This window comes from Pseudorasbora parva, chromosome 5 (genome assembly GCF_024679245.1).
Source record: "Pseudorasbora parva isolate DD20220531a chromosome 5, ASM2467924v1, whole genome shotgun sequence".
NCBI classification, from domain to species: Eukaryota; Metazoa; Chordata; class Actinopteri; order Cypriniformes; family Gobionidae; genus Pseudorasbora; species Pseudorasbora parva.
In genome coordinates this window covers 41660924-41679218 of record NC_090176.1, presented here as the reverse complement: position 1 = coordinate 41679218, position 18295 = coordinate 41660924, and the positions used below count along the sequence as shown (strand labels likewise).

The window sequence follows — 18295 nt, the reverse complement described above, 5'->3', positions numbered from 1 at the left end:
GGTGAAGCAGAGCTCGCTGACTGATTAAACATTCGCCGTATCCGGTCGGCTAAACTCCGAACACATCTTCCTTTTTTAAGAATGACTTCAGTGCCGTTCTTAGTTCTTTTCTCAGAGAAAAGCTTAACTCCAAGTCTTCCAGAGTCGCGGTCAGAGCTGAATACAGCTCAGAAGGGTATTGAGAGTTCCTAGACGACACTTGCGGACAAATTAAATTTGCTGCCGCTAGGGTGCGTCTAGATTTCTAGGCTAATATAGTTCATCATAACATCATAATATGCATCATTTATAATTCACCCGCTATATTGCTAAATCTACCAGATTTTTCGTATCAACAGAAACATATACTGGGAGAACTTGGCCTCTCTTGAGACTCCCCTTCTCGGTTACAAGGTAGTTTGTGACGTTAGAAACACCAGCGATTTCAAACCGCATTTTTGAAAATCTTGTCTTTTTTTAACTGCAGTTTTAAGGAACAAACTCAATGGTGTGTCTTAAAGCATATTCAAACACCACATATACATAGAAACAACATTAAAACATGATTTTCACCACAGGGGGTACTTTAAGTTTGTAGTGTCTTACAGTAAGTAGTTTTTGCATCTTTTGTTGCAGTCAAGCTGTACTCAACTTTAGAATGGATTTTCCACGTTTAACCATTTCAAAGTGTTTTACAGTTAATAGTGTTGTGTCTAAACTGCAGGAATAAAAACATAAAGTTCCCCTCCCCCTCCCCCCTTCGCTGTCCTTGTCTGGCCTCAACTCTGCCCACATTACACTCCCATCCACACCAGTGAGAATAAGCCGCACACCCACGTGCACCCAGACAAGGTCCAAATGAGATCAGTTGTGCACCCACCCGTATTCTTGAGGTAGATGTGACATCATTACGTGGGTGCACTCGGAATCACCCACACCCATGCATTTGCCCAGATACCACAAAGTGAAAAGGGGCCGAGTCTGAAGACACATGCGTATACATGCAGGCGTACGCATGCACCTTTGTCTGTGCGCTCAAGAAGACCAGTCTCCGTGTCAAGAAAGAGAAAAGCCTTAACTCACAGGAGTGGCTCGATGACTTCATTATTGCTGCGTGAGTGTTGGCAAATTTGCGTCAGAGCTGTTATTAACAGATACCTCTTTGCCTCAAACACCCAACTAGTAGTGAAAAGAACTGGAATGTCTTTGGTAGTTTGCAGCCATGGTAACCTATGTAAACATTTGGAGTTTTCAAGCTCATCCTTCATGTAATAATTTAGACGGAGCAGTCTGTTTTTTCTAAATGTTCAGTTTTTTTTCATCCTGAAACTCATCCTGAGGGGATTTTTAAGTGGGATGACATTTTATTAAGTATCTGACCTTTTCGGTTCAGAAGATTGAAGCTTTTTTCACTCTGGTTTGGTAAAAACTAGCTGCGCTCTGTGAAGTGGTTGGGATGAACAATTTGTCCTCAAAATGTTCAGATATTCTTCAAATGTCACACTAACCTCGTGGACCTCCAGTAAGAGGTTGATTCATATTGCTATCACTTTGGTGTCCAGTTCTTTGGCCATTGCTCTTGTAGTTTGTGGACTTACTGGGGGTGGTCAAATTCAACTATGACACATATTGTCTTTTAAGTTAATGTGTTGAATATTTGGTGTTAAAATACTTGTTTCTCTGGTTATCATGTAGACACAACTATGAGTAATTAAGTTGATTTTTCAAAAAAGTCTTTGTGGCCCTGTCATAACCATATTCTGTTTATGAGCCATATTAAAGGGATAGTTCATCCAAAATGGTAAATTCTGTCATTAATTACTTATCGTCATGCCATTCCAAACTCATAAGACTTTCGTTTATCTGCGGAATGAGGATATTTTTGATGAAATTTGAGAGCTTTCTGACCCTCCATTGTGTTACGCAGCATGTTTGAACCAACGAGGTTCATTCTTGTGTGTTATGCAGCACGTTTGAACCAATGAGGTTCATTGTGTGTTACGCGGCTTGTTTGAACCAACGAGGTTCATTATTGTGTGTTACGCAGCACGTTTGAACCAATGAGGTTCATTATTGTGTGTTATGCAGCGCGTTTGAACCAATGAGATTCATTATTGTGTGTTACGCAGCACTTTTGAACCAACGAGGTTCATTCTCGTGTGCTATGCAGCACGTTTGAACCAATGAGGTTCATTCTCGTGTGTTACGCAGCTTGTTTGAAGCAACAAGGTTCATTCTCGTGTTTTACGCAGCACGTTTGAACCAATGAGGTTCATTCTCGTGTGTTACACAGCACATTTGAACCAATGAGGTTCATTATTGTGTTACGCAGCACGTTTGAACCAATGAGGTTCATTCTTGTGTGTTACACAGCACATTTGAACTAATGAGGTTCATTATTGTGTGTTACACAGCACATTTGAACCAATGAGGTTCATTATTGTGTGTTACGCAGCACGTTTGAACCAACGAGGTTCATTCTCGTATGTTACGCAACACATTTGAACCAATGAGGTTCATTATTGTGTTACGCAGTACATTTGAAGCAGCAACAAGGTTCATTCTCGTGTGTTATGCAGCACGTTTGAACCAATGAGGTTCATGCTCGTGTGTTACGCAGCATGTTTGAAGCAACAAGGTTCATTCTTGTGTGTTACTCAGCACGTTTGAACCAATGAGGTTCATTCTCGTGTGTTACTCAGCACGTTTGAACCAACGAGGTTCATTCTCGTGTTATGCAGCACGTTTGAGCTTCCGCAAGAACCAATGAGGTTTGTTCTTGTGTGTTACGCAGCACGTTTGAACCAATGAGGTTCATTCTCGCGTGTTACGCAGCACTTTTAAACCAATGAGGTTAGTTCTCGCGTGTTACGCAGCACTTTTAATCCAATGAGGTTAGTTCTCGCGTGTTACGCAGCACTTTTAAACCAATGAGGTTAGTTCTCGCGTTACGCAGCACTTTTAAACCAATGAGGTTAGTTCTCGCGTTACGCAGCACTTTTAAACCAATGAGGTTAGTTCTCGCGTTACGCAGCACTTTTAAACCAATGAGGTTAGTTCTCGCGTGTTACGCAGCACTTTTAATCCAATGAGGTTAGTTCTCGCGTGTTACGCAGCACTTTTAATCCAATGAGGTTAGTTCTCGCGTTACGCAGCACTTTTAAACCAATGAGGTTAGTTCTCGCGTTACGCAGCACTTTTAAACCAATGAGGTTAGTTCTCGCGTTACGCAGCACTTTTAATCCAATGAGGTTAGTTCTCGCGTGTTCCTCAGCGCTTTTAAACCAATAAGGTTAATTCTCGCGTGTGACGCAGCACTTTTAATCCAATGAGGTTAGTTCTCGCGTGTTACGCAGCACTTTTAAACCAATGAGGTTCATTCTCGCGTGTTACGCAGCACTTTTAAACCAATGAGGTTAGTTCTCGCGTGTTACGCAGCACTTTTAAACCAATGAGGTTAGTTCTCGCGTGTTACACGGTTTGAGCTTCTGCAAGAGCCAATGAAGTTTGTTCTCACGTGTCAAGCAGGTTCAATGTTTTAATTTTTAAATGTGAAAAAAGCCTAAATTAAATCTATTCATCATATAAAGCGATTGAGTCTCTTCAGAAAATGTTGATTAGTTTTACAATCTCTTTATGAACTCTACATTGTGTAGCTGTCAATGAAGAGTACAGAAAGTTCTCAGATTTCATCAACAATATCTTCATTTGTGTTCTGAAGATGGACGAAAATCTTATGGGTTTGGAATGACTTGAGGGTGAGTAATTTATGACAGGATTTGTATTTTGGGCTGAAATATCCCTTTAAGCAACAATGGTTTGGGTAGGACTGATGGTTTGCTGGTCATCATTTTTTGTTTGACTGACTCTAAAACTTTGATCAAAAGGAAATATCAATGGAATGTGTATCGATCTGCAGGAGGGCTGTTTTGACCTCCAGGAGGCGCTGCAGGCTATTCACATGCGGCAGGAGACCCTTAAGGAGCAGCTAGCCCACGCCAGATCTAAAGGAGAGGAGACGGTTGGGCGGAATATCCAGGTGACTGACTGCATTATGACAGTGTATTTATTTGTGTGTGGGAGAGGAATGTCCTCAGGCGCCTCACTGACTCCGTCTTCATGTCTGTCTAGTGTCTACCACCACACGTCTCGCTCTGGTATCCTATCATGCAGGTTTTCGGATCAGTAACTGCAAGAGCTTCACCTGTCCTCATGACCATGACCTACTTTTGGTCGATTGGTCTAATATAAGCTATCATTGGTTGGATTTTTTTAAGGAAGTGTATAAGATATCCAAACTAATGAAAAGACTTCTGTTAGCAAGTACTGTTATTTTCTGTGCTTTTTGCTGATTGTTTTTCAATAGGGAAGAAAAGTGACAGAATATCTTGGTTGTTTCTCATAGACCAGAAGTTCTTAACATGTTTTACACCAAGTTCCCTTATTGTTCAACAAGATATTTGAAGGCCCTTCTTAGAAAGCAAATATGTAACATCTGGTATTTACTATACATAAGTAACTGTATAACTATAACAAATGGAGACTTCCTTGTTCTGTTGAACAAAAAGAAGATATTTATAGAATGTTGGTCACCAGACAGCTGACAGTAGCCATTGAGTTCATTAATATTTTTTTTTCTACTATGGAAGGCAATGGCTACTTTCAACTATCTGCTGACCAACATTTTTTAAATATTTTTTTTATGTTCAACAGAAGAACGAAACTTATACAGTTTTGGAACAAGATAAGGGTAGGTAAGTGATGACAGAATTTTCATTTTTGAGAGAACTAACCCTTTAAGACATTTTAAAAATGTGCTCAAACTGCTAAGCTATCTGTGTATGGTGTCTGCAAATAAAGATCTGAGATTTCAATGTTAACTTAAAATGTGCTAGTTATTTGAAGATAAAATCCTATTCGCTTTGCTGTCTATTATTAATTGTATAGCCAAAGTTGTAAGGCCAAAAACTATTTATTATTTTTTATCTATTTATTATTACTATTATTAATACTATTTATTATTAATATTTTTGACTCTACTTGATTTTAGTGAGAATAATGATTGTAAAAGGAGAGAGTTTATGCTAATATCAATGATGATCCAAAATGAGCGGGTGCCTGCGGTCATTATTTTCGAACCACCGCAACCCGAATATCATTACAAATATTTTTGGATGACTCGTAACCGCGGGTAGGCTATCCGTGGTTACGAGTCATCCAAAAATATTTTTAATGATATTTGGGTTGCGGTGGTTCAGGTCGTTTGAAATAAAAATGATGCAGGACAAAATTTCCTAACACGCTGAACTGAGCAATGCTATTGTACCATTTTAATAGGCTACCCTTTTTTAAACTCAGTGATAACCAACACGATCACATGGTAATGCGTATCAATAGTACTAGTGTGCAATCTCATGGAAAGTATACGCTAAAAGGAGTTTTGGCATGCATATTCTACTCAGTTTTTCGCATGCATATGATACAGACTTTTTGGCGTGTAGGCTATATGACATGCTCTTAGGTAGGTTGGGGGGTGGTGAGATGGGTGGTTTGTGCATATAATACGCCATAAATTGCGTATCATATGCACGCAAAAAACCATGCATAAAACTAATTTTGGCGTATACATTCCACGGCCGGATTTTTGTTGGGAAAGTCGGGGAAGAGACGTAGACTTTGATAAGCTGGATAAACACATGCAGCATCTTAATTGTTAAGAAAACGAAACTAAATTAATTAATAATTCAAGCCTTTATTAACACTAGGCTATATCATACAGCATTCAGAAAAAGAACAGTTTGCGACTTTGTGCTCTCGAGATCTTTGACACTTTTTCAAAAATGGGCTTTCTTTTAGTTGACCTGCTGATGAATTCTCCAAGCTGGGTCGAAACATAAACATCGCGTTCATCAATAATATGAACATAAACATTACGTTCATCAATAATATGAACATTAACATCGCATTCATCAATAATATGCATCTAGGCCGCTGAAATGGACAATGATGGGCCGCCTCAAGAACTGCCTGCTCTCGCCGCCCGCACCTCTAAGCGCATGTCAGGGCCTGAAACATTTCTCCTTCACAGGCTGGATTTAATGGATATTAGGCCAGGGAGCATTTACTACTTTTAACAAATGCGGGTCAGGAAGCGGGTCCGGTAACGTTACAATTTTTTCTTTTTTGCGGTCTAAGTTGCGGGCGGGTTGAAAACGTCAGTCGGGTGCAGGTTATTTATACATTGACCCGCGCATCACTGGCTAATATCTACTATAGCACCCCTAGTGATAACACAGAATGCATTGCATACTTGTGGTGTATTATTTATTGAATTTTAACACACTTTGGCATGCAATGATAGCCTGACAAGCCAGACCCACATCAAGATGTTTGGTCTGGAAACTCACCATAGATAGGGCTCAATCCGAGGGGCGGGATAAACGGTTGTCTTTCAAACTCCCTCTGCACGCGATAGGATAGCGCTGCACCAACCAGAGCAACGAAGGTAAAACAGAGCTTGTTGATAGATTAAACATTCGCCGTATCCGGTCAGCAAAACTCCGAACACATCTTCCCTTTTTAAGAATGACTTCAGTGCCGTTCTTTGTTCTTTTCTCAGAGAAAAGCTTAACTCCAAGTCTTCCAGAGTCGCGGTCAGAGCTGATTCGAAAGACCGCCGTTCGCCAGTTTCTGTGTTTACTAGAAGCACGCAAAAGCAACTCGGCCGTCATCATTATGGCCCCGCCCACCGACTCTATACACGATGTGATTGGCCCGGCAAGAGTTAGGGGAATACAGCTCAGAAGGGTATTGAGAGTTGCAAGACGACACTTGCGGGCAGATTAAATTTGCTGCCGCTAGGGTGCGTCTAGATTTCTTGGCTAATCCAATGATGCTTACATAGTAAGAATTGTTCACTTTCATGTATTTTCCTATTGTCAACAATTGCCTCTCTTTGTCTTTTGCATCATACAAAGTTGATACAACTCTCCATTTTCTTTAGAGCTATAAGAGCAACCTCTGAACATTTATAACATATTTTGGGCCGTCTTTTCTCTTTATTTGTTCTGTTGTCAAATATGATAAATTGACACAATGCATTGTCTCGGAAACATCACACTGTAAACCTGAATAAGTTGAAAAAACAAAAAAAGATGGAGCTAATTAGTTAAGAAATTCAACGTTTAAGCAAACGTGCTTTTTGGTAACACAATATAAAACATTTTTAATATATCTGTTCTCAAACCAAGCTCATACTCCACTCGTGACCATGATGGTATGACCCCTACAACCCCCCAAAAATACCAACATAACAGTTGGTTACATTATCACTACTAAATATCCCACTTAACATTAATCTTGCACAACTTTATATTGATCGGGCAATCTTTACACGTAAGCATTTACTCTTGCTTTTGTGTGGCATGGCAAAGCAGGCTGGGAAATAAAAATGTCAGCCCAGTTTCAGTTAAATTTAAGTTTGTCTCAATTAAAAGAAACAATTTCATAAAACGCAAAACAATGAAACAATTCAGATTACTTAAAATGCATCAGTTTTGTCAATTCAAAATAAAAAAGTTACTCATTAAGGTTCATTTAATTTAACTAATTTGTTTAATTTAAGTTTACCTTATGATGCTTTTGTGTTTAGAAGCAGAAACATGTCCTTTTGTAACTGTGAATAGCATCTTCCTGTGTAAAAGAAAAACAAGCAGTAAAAGTTTTTTGCTTGCCTTTTTAGGTAGCATGCTATTGCACATGTGGGAGGGGTGCTATTGGAATGAATCAAGCTCCACACGTAGTGTGGTTTTTATTAATAATCAAGACAGATTTACAGAGATATACTGTACATGGAGAAAACATTAATATGATCACAACTAAATATTTATAGTAATTGTAAACCCGTTTCATGTGCAAATATGATTTGAGGAGCATTCAAATTATCATTGGATATTTGGACTGTAGGGGTTTGTTTGTGGTTAGTTTTGTTATGTATCACTACAGTTGCGGTTTGATGTGAATGATAAATATTGGAAATCATTTGTGTCACACTGTATGTATGATGCTATACACATCCGCCTGTCTGACTCCATGCTGTCTGTGCATATTATAGGTTCAACTGGAGCGTCTGTTAGCCAAGCAGATGGAGATACTGCATGATGCCGCGGCGCAGGACAGACTGCAGGCTCTGGAGTGGAGGGTTCCACCAGGGCCCTACAAACACAACTCAGACAGGCAGAACAGCAATGGGCTCTCAGCTGACAAAAACGCTGACCAGCAGGGTGAGTTTGTGCTTAATAAAATTAGAGATGATGGGTTATTTGTCATATAGTGGATGCTTTTTATCTAAAGCAACTTGCTGTGCATTTATCTTTAGAGCATTATTATATAGTTATTGACTTTGTCAGCAAAATCAGGGTTTTTCAACTGGGGTTCAACCAGGGGGCCCATAAACATAAAAAATAAAATAAAAACTTTAAAGTATTACTATTCCATTATTATTTTATTAAAGGGGGGGGGGGGGGGGGGAAACACTCAGTTTCAGTCAATCTCATTTCAATCTTGAGTACCTATAGAGTAGTATTGCATCCTTCATATCTCCGAAAAGTCTTTAGTTTTATTATATTTATAAAAGAAATATAGGCTGTACCGATTCTTTCCGGAAAAAAACGAGCGCCTGGAGGCGTATCGTGTGGGCGGAGCTAAAGAATGACGAATGCGCACAAAGCGGTGACGTCCTCAAGCGTGGAGAAACTCATATAATCTCATACAATCTCAGCTAATACAGATATGATCCAGAATCAAATTCGGAGGCTGAAATAAATTGAACAGGAGAAACAGCAACAGCAGGACGTCCGTCTCTGTGGTATGTACTGTATTTAGAGGCCTGTCAACATTTGTGTGTCTTTACTCGCAGCTTATGAGGACATGATTCGGTTTATGGACTATTGTATGCGACTAAACCTTAGCAGTAGCAAGCAAAAAGGGTTTTGCACGTCAGACTAGTGTAACGTTATACATAGAACAACAATGGAGTCCGTTAGCGCATTTGAATGACGAAGCACGCAATCGTGTCGTTTACTGATGTTTACTCACGCGACGATAACCAACAGCATAGACATTTGAAGCAGTTTTACTCACCGGCTGCTTCCATAGCAGGACCGAACCTTTATCGCTGGGACCGCTCCGTCAAAAACACACTTCTTTGGTATGATTTGGTGAAGTCCTGTGACAGCAGTGACTGTGGAGATCCACTTTGCGACGCGACTGAAGCGATGTTGTGAAGCTTCCCGTCATTTCTGCGTTCAAATCAGTTCAAATGCAGCGCTGCCTTCCCGGAAGGCTGTGCTGAAGCGTTGAAGTCGCTTGATATCACCCATAGGAATAAAGTGGAGCGCGGCGTGGAGTGTTTATGGGCGTGCATTTCCTCTCTCGCTCTAGTCACACACGCGCGCACCCTACCGGGAGAAGAGCCCGTACGGCCCATACAAGGACCTTCCGCTCTTATTAACGCCAAGCTGACCCATACTCGAAAAAAACTCTCCAAAACTTGTGAGAAACCAGAAGGAGTATTTTTGACACAGAAATACTCTATCAAACGTCCAACATTCTATGTTTAGGATGGGAATCCAAGTCTTTAACAGTGTAAATTATTTTTGACATTGGCCAAATTTGATAGTATTACTACTTCATTATCATTTTCTAGAGTCATATACCAAGGCATCAGTAATATTTTTTTTGTTGTTGCTTTGAAAGCACTGGATTTTAATAGTAACAAAAAAAAACATTGTGCATAAATTAGTAGAGAAAAACATTTTAAAGGGATAGTTCACCCAAAAATGATAATTCTGCCATCATCTATTCACCCTCTAGTTGTTCCAAATCTGTATGAATTAATTTCTTCTGCTGAACACAAATTAAGATATTTTGAAGAATGTGGTTAACCAAACAGTTGATGGACCTCATTGACTTCCATAATATGGGGGAAAACACTATGGAAGTCAATAGGGCCCATTAGCTGTTTGACATTCTTCAAAATATTGCCTTTTGTGTTCAGCAGAATAAATTAATTATTATAGGTTTTTAACAACTTGAGGGTGAATAAAATTCAATAATAATAATTGTAATAAATATGATACTAAATGTTATTTAATTTTGGAAAAAATGACGTGGTGTCTTTTCAGTTTCTTTAAAAATATTTAGTTTTTATATAGGGTCTTGAATGAAAATGTATTGCTTTGTTTCATATTATATTGTATCATCATATTTGGGGGTACTTTGCATCAAAAAGTTTGGAAAAACCCCTGAGTGTCTGCATCCTAAAGTGAAACCAGTTGAGAACCACATTGCACATTATGTAGAAGTCAAAAAAATTCATTTTCACGCATAACAGCTATTATTATTATTCTTGTTATTAGAAAAGCAGACAAACTGTCGTTTACTCTTGATTGACCATCCAGGTTATTTTTGTACACATTAGACTGTATCGAAAACCAGTGATGTGTTTCAGCATTTGTTTCTCATATAATTCAGTAGCTTGCATCACCTGTTCCAGACTCTTTATTTCTCGTTTCTTGTTGGCACTCTCATTTCTGGGGCTCATCTGGCAGCTGCAGGCGGAGGCGGGGTGGTGGGTGTCAGAGAGGGGAGGGGGGGTGCTGGGTGGAAATATGAACACAGCTCTGCGTTCTGCTGCTAATCTTGTGCCTTAGAATGCCACCCGTTCTGGAGTACATTTTGACCCTCGTGTTGGTACATGATGATAATTACTGCACATATGCCGAATCTAAGCACTGATTACCTGCATCATAGCACAGGTACAAATGTTAACATGTTTACAAAGGCTTTTGCATTGCAAAGTAGTTTGCAACCACCATCATGGATTTGTTTTGTGTGGATATATATTGGTCACCCTGCTTTATAGGAATTATTTAATGTAATAATAGCAAATAAGACATAAAGAAACCCATATGTTGCATACATTTATTTTTGTATGTATTAAATATATTACCCATATCCAAAGCTGATAGAAGTGACATACCAATTGTTCTAGTGGGCAAAACAGCAGCACATATTTCTCCTTTGCTTTAATATGACACTCTTCTCATTATTCAGGATAATTATTTGTTGTTGTTTTACACTGCGCTAAGCACAACAGAGCTCTCTCCCTTCCCAGCTCTGAGAATAACTCCTTCATGAACTCTCTGAGTACATGATCCCTCTCAGCTCCCTAATATCCCATGTGTTCTCAGAACTCCAGAGTGGGCGTATGGGATCTGCAGAGAAAGAATGAGTGAGAGAGAAAGAGGTAGAATCAGTGGTAGAAAGTGAGAATTAGATGAGACCTAAATATGTCCTTCTTTAGCCTTGACTCTCCCTCTGCAGGTAGGGCTTTAATGAAACGAGTCTGTGCTGTTGGGTATCAATGGTAATACCATCTCAACACTTAGCAGGAATTTAATGCTTGATTTTGACTGGTGTTTGTACACATATACATACACCGATCAGGCATAACATTATGACCTAATATTATTCTGGTCCCCCTTTTGATGTTAGCATCTCAATTGGATTGAGATCTGGGGAATTTGGAGGTCAATGCCTCACACCAACACCTTAAACTTTCAGCGGTGGACAGGGGGTCAGCATGAGCTCCCTGGCTGGTCTGCGGCTATGCAGCCCCATACGCAACAAACTGTGATGTACTGTGTATTCTGACACTGACTTTCTATCAGAACCAGCATTAACTTCTTAACAAAATTTGCCTTCGCTCCCCATCCATCAAAGAGCCTTGGCCGTCCATGACCCTGTCGCCGATTCACCACTGTTCCTTCCTTGGCGCACTTTTGATAGATACTGACCACTGCAGACTAGGAACACTGTTTAAGAGCTGCAATTTTGGAGATGCTCCAGGTCGTCTAGCCACCACAATTCGGCCCTTTTCAAACTCGCTCAAATCCTTACGCTTTTCACTTTTCACAAAATATTCACTTGCTGCCTAATATATGCTAGCCTGACATGGTCATACTCAATTCTAGTCAGAATATGAGTCTGAAACTGCTCCATTGGGCTGTGATTATGGGGCGTGTTTCAACCGAACCAGGAAAGACATCAATTGGATAGACCTACAACCAATCAGAGCAACGAAGCGACGGATTACGCTATTTGTTAAATGTCAACAGAGCTCAACTGCACTGTGTTGCCAAGTCCGCGTTTTTTCTATGTCTGCGGGTTGAAGCGACTATTATGTGATATATAGACCCATGAGTGCGAATTTTAGCAGGCAACCATGACAAGCTATTGTTTTGGGCTAGTAGTTTTTGTTGTAAAAACTTGGCAACCCTGTCTGCACGCATGCTGGAATAAACGATCTTTTCCATTGTTGTAAAAAAATTAAAGAATTTAATGATACACAGAGTACTTACCCAACATGATCATCATTTTTGAGAGAAAAAGTGAAGGTGAATGCATACACAAACAAGCTCTCCGTTTAATTGAACAAATATAATCCAAGCCCCTTTGATGACGTGCATGATTATGTTACTGTTGCTCATCTGTCCGTCATCATCTAAAGCCCGCCCTGATGATTTCATTGGTCCGAACAGTTTCTGTTCGGAGATAATTACTCCTCTATGGATCAAGGCCAGACCGAACCGCCCGACCTAAAAATGTTGTGGGCGGGGCTAAGTTCGGCTGGCATCCAGGCTAAATATATGCTGTGTTAAAGAGAGAATCAGTTTTTCACTTCATCTGTCAGTGGTCATAATGTTATACCTGATCTGTGTATATACACAATATAGATAGATATTTGTCGACAAGGGTGAAAGATTACCTGTCTTCTCTTATTACCTGTCTTCAATTTCTTTAATTTGCAGATCATTAAATTCCTCATGCTGTCATTCAAATTCAACATCCAATGCAACTTCCTGTGGGACGTGGTCAATTAAAATACAATCCAAGAGTTTTGTACAACTTTGATGTGCACAGTGGTCATTACCTTCTATGGTTTAAAATGAGGTATTGTGAGGAGTGGGTGGAAGAGTCCCCTCAATGTTCAAATGAATGCTGCTGGTAATTAAAGGGCATTGTGTTAAGTTAAAAATGACAGACATTAGTCATGATGCTGCACTGATGTTGTCAATAGACATAAATGAGATCAGCCAGCCAGGGACAGAGGAGGTTAATGTGCCGTGTTGAAGGAGGCAAGCGAGCACAGAGGTGTATTTGCTCAATGCAACTCGCTATCAACGTGCTTCAAGCCGCATTCGTTGTCCTCAGGCTATTACGGCGTGTGCGTTGGCAGGCTGTAGTCGAAGAAAAGGTGCATTTGTATCAAATGAAGCTCAGTTGCGTGCATGAGAGAGAGTATTGTGCTGAGTGTTTCTAGTAGGCGGAATGCTTGTCTCATAGCATTAGCTTGGACTTGGTAATGGACAAAATGATGCAGCCTTGCGTTTTGTTAAACGCCGATCATGAATACACTTGCGAGGTGAAAAGGGACGTGAACATGAGTTAAAATGAATGATTTGTTTTATTGTGTCTCTGCAGGTGAGAGACCGCTGAATCTGAGGGTGACCAGCCAGCGGGCGAGCGCATCAGACGGAGACACGCCTCTCGGAAAGCAGCTGGCAAATGAGTTGAAGAGGCATCATCACGCTAATGTCGAGAGCAAGACGTCAGCAACCACAGGTGTGTGCTCAATGAAAAGCGAAAACATTTGAGGCATCATAAGAATGCGACTTAAGGCTATATGTAGGCTAAGACACCTAAAAAGTTTCAAGTCAGCATCATATGCATCTTATAGAGAGGAGGCAATCCCAGCAAAACAGCACATTAGAGTTTTTAACAGAGCCACACACGCTCTGTGTCTTACAGTAGCCTACATGCTTTTATTGCACATTATCTTACACACTTAGAACCATAAACACATTTGTGCTCCATGGCTGACTTAGGGTGTGTTCACACTTGGCATGTTTTGGTTCGATTAAAATGAACCCTGGTGCGATTGCTCTGTTAGTGCGGTTAATTTGAATAATTGTGAACTCTGCCATCTGAACCCTGGTATGCACCAAACAAGCGGACCGAAAACGCTGAAAAAATGGGTCTCGGTCCGCTTCCAAACGAACTCTGGTGCGGTTCGAGTAAAATATGAACGCAACACGGACCAACGACATGTAAACAAAGCGAAAAGGATGCTCAAGCATACTTTTTTTTCCCATCATAGTCGCGATGTTGCCAATCACAGTACGGTTCAGGCATCAGAACAGCGTCTCCTCACAGCAGATTATCATTTGTGTGTGTGACGGAGGGATTCCTGCCGCTTTTTGACTCCTTAACACATTTTGTAAGCTACTCATGAGTTCTCAGCTGGTCAGTGTACCATCATATGTGGGCTACACAAGTACAACGAACGCATTTAGGCCAGCTCAGCATTATTTTGGATGTTCGGTAAGTCACCAGATATACGTAGTAAGTCGACCAATCAGGTATCATTATGCCATTAGGTTCGATATCTTTAGGTTTGGTGTTAAAATGCCAATGTGAAAACTAAGCAGACCAGGACTAAATGTTTTTTTTTTTGTGAACACACCCTTAGATAAATGTTATTCAGACCCGAGTCATTCCTGCGTAACTTTTAAGCTCTGTAATTTTAAAAATATGAATTTGCTAGTTTTATAATATAAGGAATGAAGATGGGACACTTAAACTGTTAATTATAATTTGAATATTTACAGTGGCAAAAAATTTAAATTGAACATTAAATTAAAATAAATTTAGTTTAGCATAGTTCACTTAAATTCTTTTGAATTTTGTAATGTCATTTAATAAGAAACACCTGTAATAATAACAGAAATAACAACATTATTAGTAGTTAGTTTGATTAGTTTTTTTTTTTCATAATAAATTTAACACATGGAGACATGGCAATACTACTACTACTAATTATTATAATTTATTTTAGTTTTTCTAGAAATTCTAGAAGCACATGGGGACATGGCAAAAATACAATATTAATTATTATTATTATTATTATTGTTATTATTTATTTATTTTATTTTTTAATAAATTGCCAGTTTTTCCATAGAAGCACACATTGCAAAAATGAAAAAAAAATATATATATTTAAATGATTTTAATGACATTCTTTATGCCCCATGTTAATTGTGAAAAGCTAACTAATATGATGTGGTCTTTAAAATTGTGTAATTTTATCCAATATTGTCTCATATGATAACAAGAATGATCCATATTATATTTGCCATTGCTAACATATACATTAATTCAATTAGCAGACGCTTTAATCCAAAGCAACTCGTAACTCACAAATGTTTCAGTAATCCAGAGGATTTCTCTTAACATTTCTTTTTTTCCAGAAAACGGAGGAGACGCATCTTCACGTGCCCTCAACCTCTCTGAGAAGAAGACCATCAAATCAGAGCCGGAGGATTCCAGATAGCAGCCCGGAATGCTTTCGTTTCAAACCTACAACAATACACGTCGTCTGTCAGTGAATACTAAACAAGCACAACTACAGTAGAGCCTTAACAACCAATGTTGCCTCAAAATAGAATTTATTTTATTTTCTCGCCATTTTTGTTTCTGCCAAAGCACCTAGAGTCCTTATTTCCATTCTCCTGAGTAGATCCACACTGTTTGTGCTGTCACTGACTGTACTCGTTCAATTCTCACTAGCTCTAATCATCTGTTTTTATCTCTTCATGCTATTCTATCGGTGTGGACCACGAAGTCCGCTATTTGTACATACATAGATGTCTGTTTGAAAACAGTTAAATGTTATTTAAATACAGTATGTGTTGTATGTATATATGAATGCATGTAAAATTTCACTGAAACAGAGGGACGCAGTGTTTTTAAAGTTGTCAGTACGCAGCTGTTGTTGTCGCCTATTTAAGTGAGCCTCTTGGATTGCGTTTCTCTTTAAAGACCCTATGCAGTCACTTTCATTTCCTGTGTTGACTATTTCCTATTATAACAGGAAGTTGGTAGGACAAATCAAAGGGTTTGTTCCTTTTTTAAATGTCCAGTAGGCTATATTTACACCATTAACCATGATTTGATAGTTGCAGGTTGCTGCAGGTGGTATTATTAGCAGGGGTGATGATATCATGGAGAGCTTTTGATTGGACAAAAATCTGATGCATCGATATTAGGGCTGCACGATATATCAAAATTATATTGAAACATAATTTGAATGCAATAGATATACTGCATTGCAGCTCATGACACACTGTTTCAGCAATTTTACTCTAACCGTGCATATATTTATTTGGCAGCAAACTGCCAAAATAAAAGCTGGATCTTTTTAACATTTAAAAAAATGTATATTTAAATATTAGCATATAAATACTGTATTTTTACAGTTGTAAATGTTAATTATTTTAATTAATACGCTTATTGCAACATTTCTTTTTAATATTTTTATTTAATAACAATCACACACAAAAAAATCATATTTTATAGACATATTTGAGTCAAAAACAGGAGGAATGTGAATGAGGTTTGAGTTGATTTTTGTAAAGATCACCCAACATCAAACTTTTTTTTATTTTTCCAAATTGCCCAACCCTAAAGCTCAAGAAAAAAAATATTTTCTCACTTTTTTCCCCCCATCTCTGGTGAAAAATGACCGTGCAGCCCTAATGAATATTTTAGGTTTTTTTTACCCTAGAGCGCTTTTTCAATGCGTAGAATTGAATTTTGTCAGTGTTTAGCAGTAAACTAGCATACAGATAACCTCAAAGCCGATACATATGAATACTCTAATTTTGATCTCATGGGGTCTTTAGGGGAGTCGACAATGCTAGCGAATCAGAATTTAAAAGTCTCTACTATGGTGCTATGGTTGAATTTACTTGCGTAACCGAGGAAAACTGCAGTACACCTTGCTATTTAAACACTGAAATCAAGCTTTCTTGAACGATTAGTAATGCCTGATTTGTTCCGATACTAAGCACAATTAATATATTTCATCGTACTCTACACATACCAACAAAATGCTAATAAAGACGAGCATGTCTCCCGTCCTGAACGTTAGCGAAATAGTCATGTAAATAGTTTAAAAACATTCACAACCGACTGGACTTGAAAACAGGGCGTCATTACTGCACCATTCTGGTCTTTATCATAATCACGTAACGTATTTGTATATCTGAATATTTAGTCGTAGAGCAATACCGGGTAGCTGTTGTCACTTAACTCAGTGAACGTGTCTAGGTGTCCCAACCTCAGAGGACATTCACTGTACAGTATTTCTACTCTGTTTCGTAGTGTAGACATAATAGTCTTAGATTCAGCTAACGTGCAAATGTATGTGAAACTGATATGCACTAGTGTTTGATTCTCAAATCTGCATCCTACTGCTCAACATTTCTCGTGTTTCTCAATGGTGATGCGTGTTTTTTTGTAAGACTTGTACCCGTGAAATCATCGGTTCGGCTTCGAGTCGCACTCTTTATGTAGTTTTAGAGTATCACGTAAGGTGAAGTAGGCACAAGATAATCAGGTTTTCCACAATTACATGTCTGTAACGTACCGGTCAAGCTGTTATATAATCTGTATTTGTGTCGATGACAAATACCTCTCGATATCGGTACAAAGAGACCGATTTTTAACGTCCTGATCATACACTTCAGTATTTTGAGGGAATATTGTGTGTGCTTTTATTTTTTTAAGATTACTTTCAGAGACTAAAGAGATCTCGAGTATGCAAAATCTTAATTTAAGTGCCATTTTAGACATATTTTTGAGAGCATGTGACAAGTCGGTGGGTTACGAGACAAGCGTTATGTGAATATTTATTGACATTTTTGCCTTAGTTTAAAAGCATTCCATGTTACAGTTCTTTGCCGGTGGTAGTTTATTTTGGATGTTCGTTTTAGGTGGAACTGAAAATGAGATTTGGGAAGTTGTATGAAAATCTGAGATTTAAAGCATTGGCAATATCATGCTCTCTAAGAGCACTGGAACAAAATTTGCTTTGGAAAAAATCTGATTGGCTCTCACTGATTACATCGTTACCAATGACCTATATAGCAAGACATATCTAGACGCCTACCTTTGTTCCTTGCTTGTTACTGTCTTTAACCACTCACAGAAATGATCAGTCTTTCTCTAATCTTTGTACTTGCTTTGTATAATAGACTTATGCATCTTGGACTGTGGGATGAAACTGTGTTGTCAGTAGAACTTGTTCTCATCACTTTTGAGTAGAGAGTACATTAGGATATGCATACGGTAGTCCTGCACATATTGTTTTGTAAACACTAATATATTTAATTTGTTATACAGCACATGAACA

General features: G+C 38.8%; 1 protein-coding gene across 1 annotated transcript in view; it reads left to right on the top strand.

Moving 5' to 3' along the window:
• Positions 1-18295, top strand: part of nab1b (NGFI-A binding protein 1b (EGR1 binding protein 1)) — a 28416-nt gene extending 10121 nt beyond the window's left edge. The window contains exons 5-8 of the mRNA XM_067444350.1: positions 3899-4018; positions 8093-8261; positions 13525-13665; positions 15351-18295. Coding sequence (XP_067300451.1) covers positions 3899-4018; positions 8093-8261; positions 13525-13665; positions 15351-15433 — 513 coding nt within the window. The 3' untranslated portion in view covers positions 15434-18295. The remainder of the gene's footprint in view (positions 1-3898; positions 4019-8092; positions 8262-13524; positions 13666-15350) is intronic.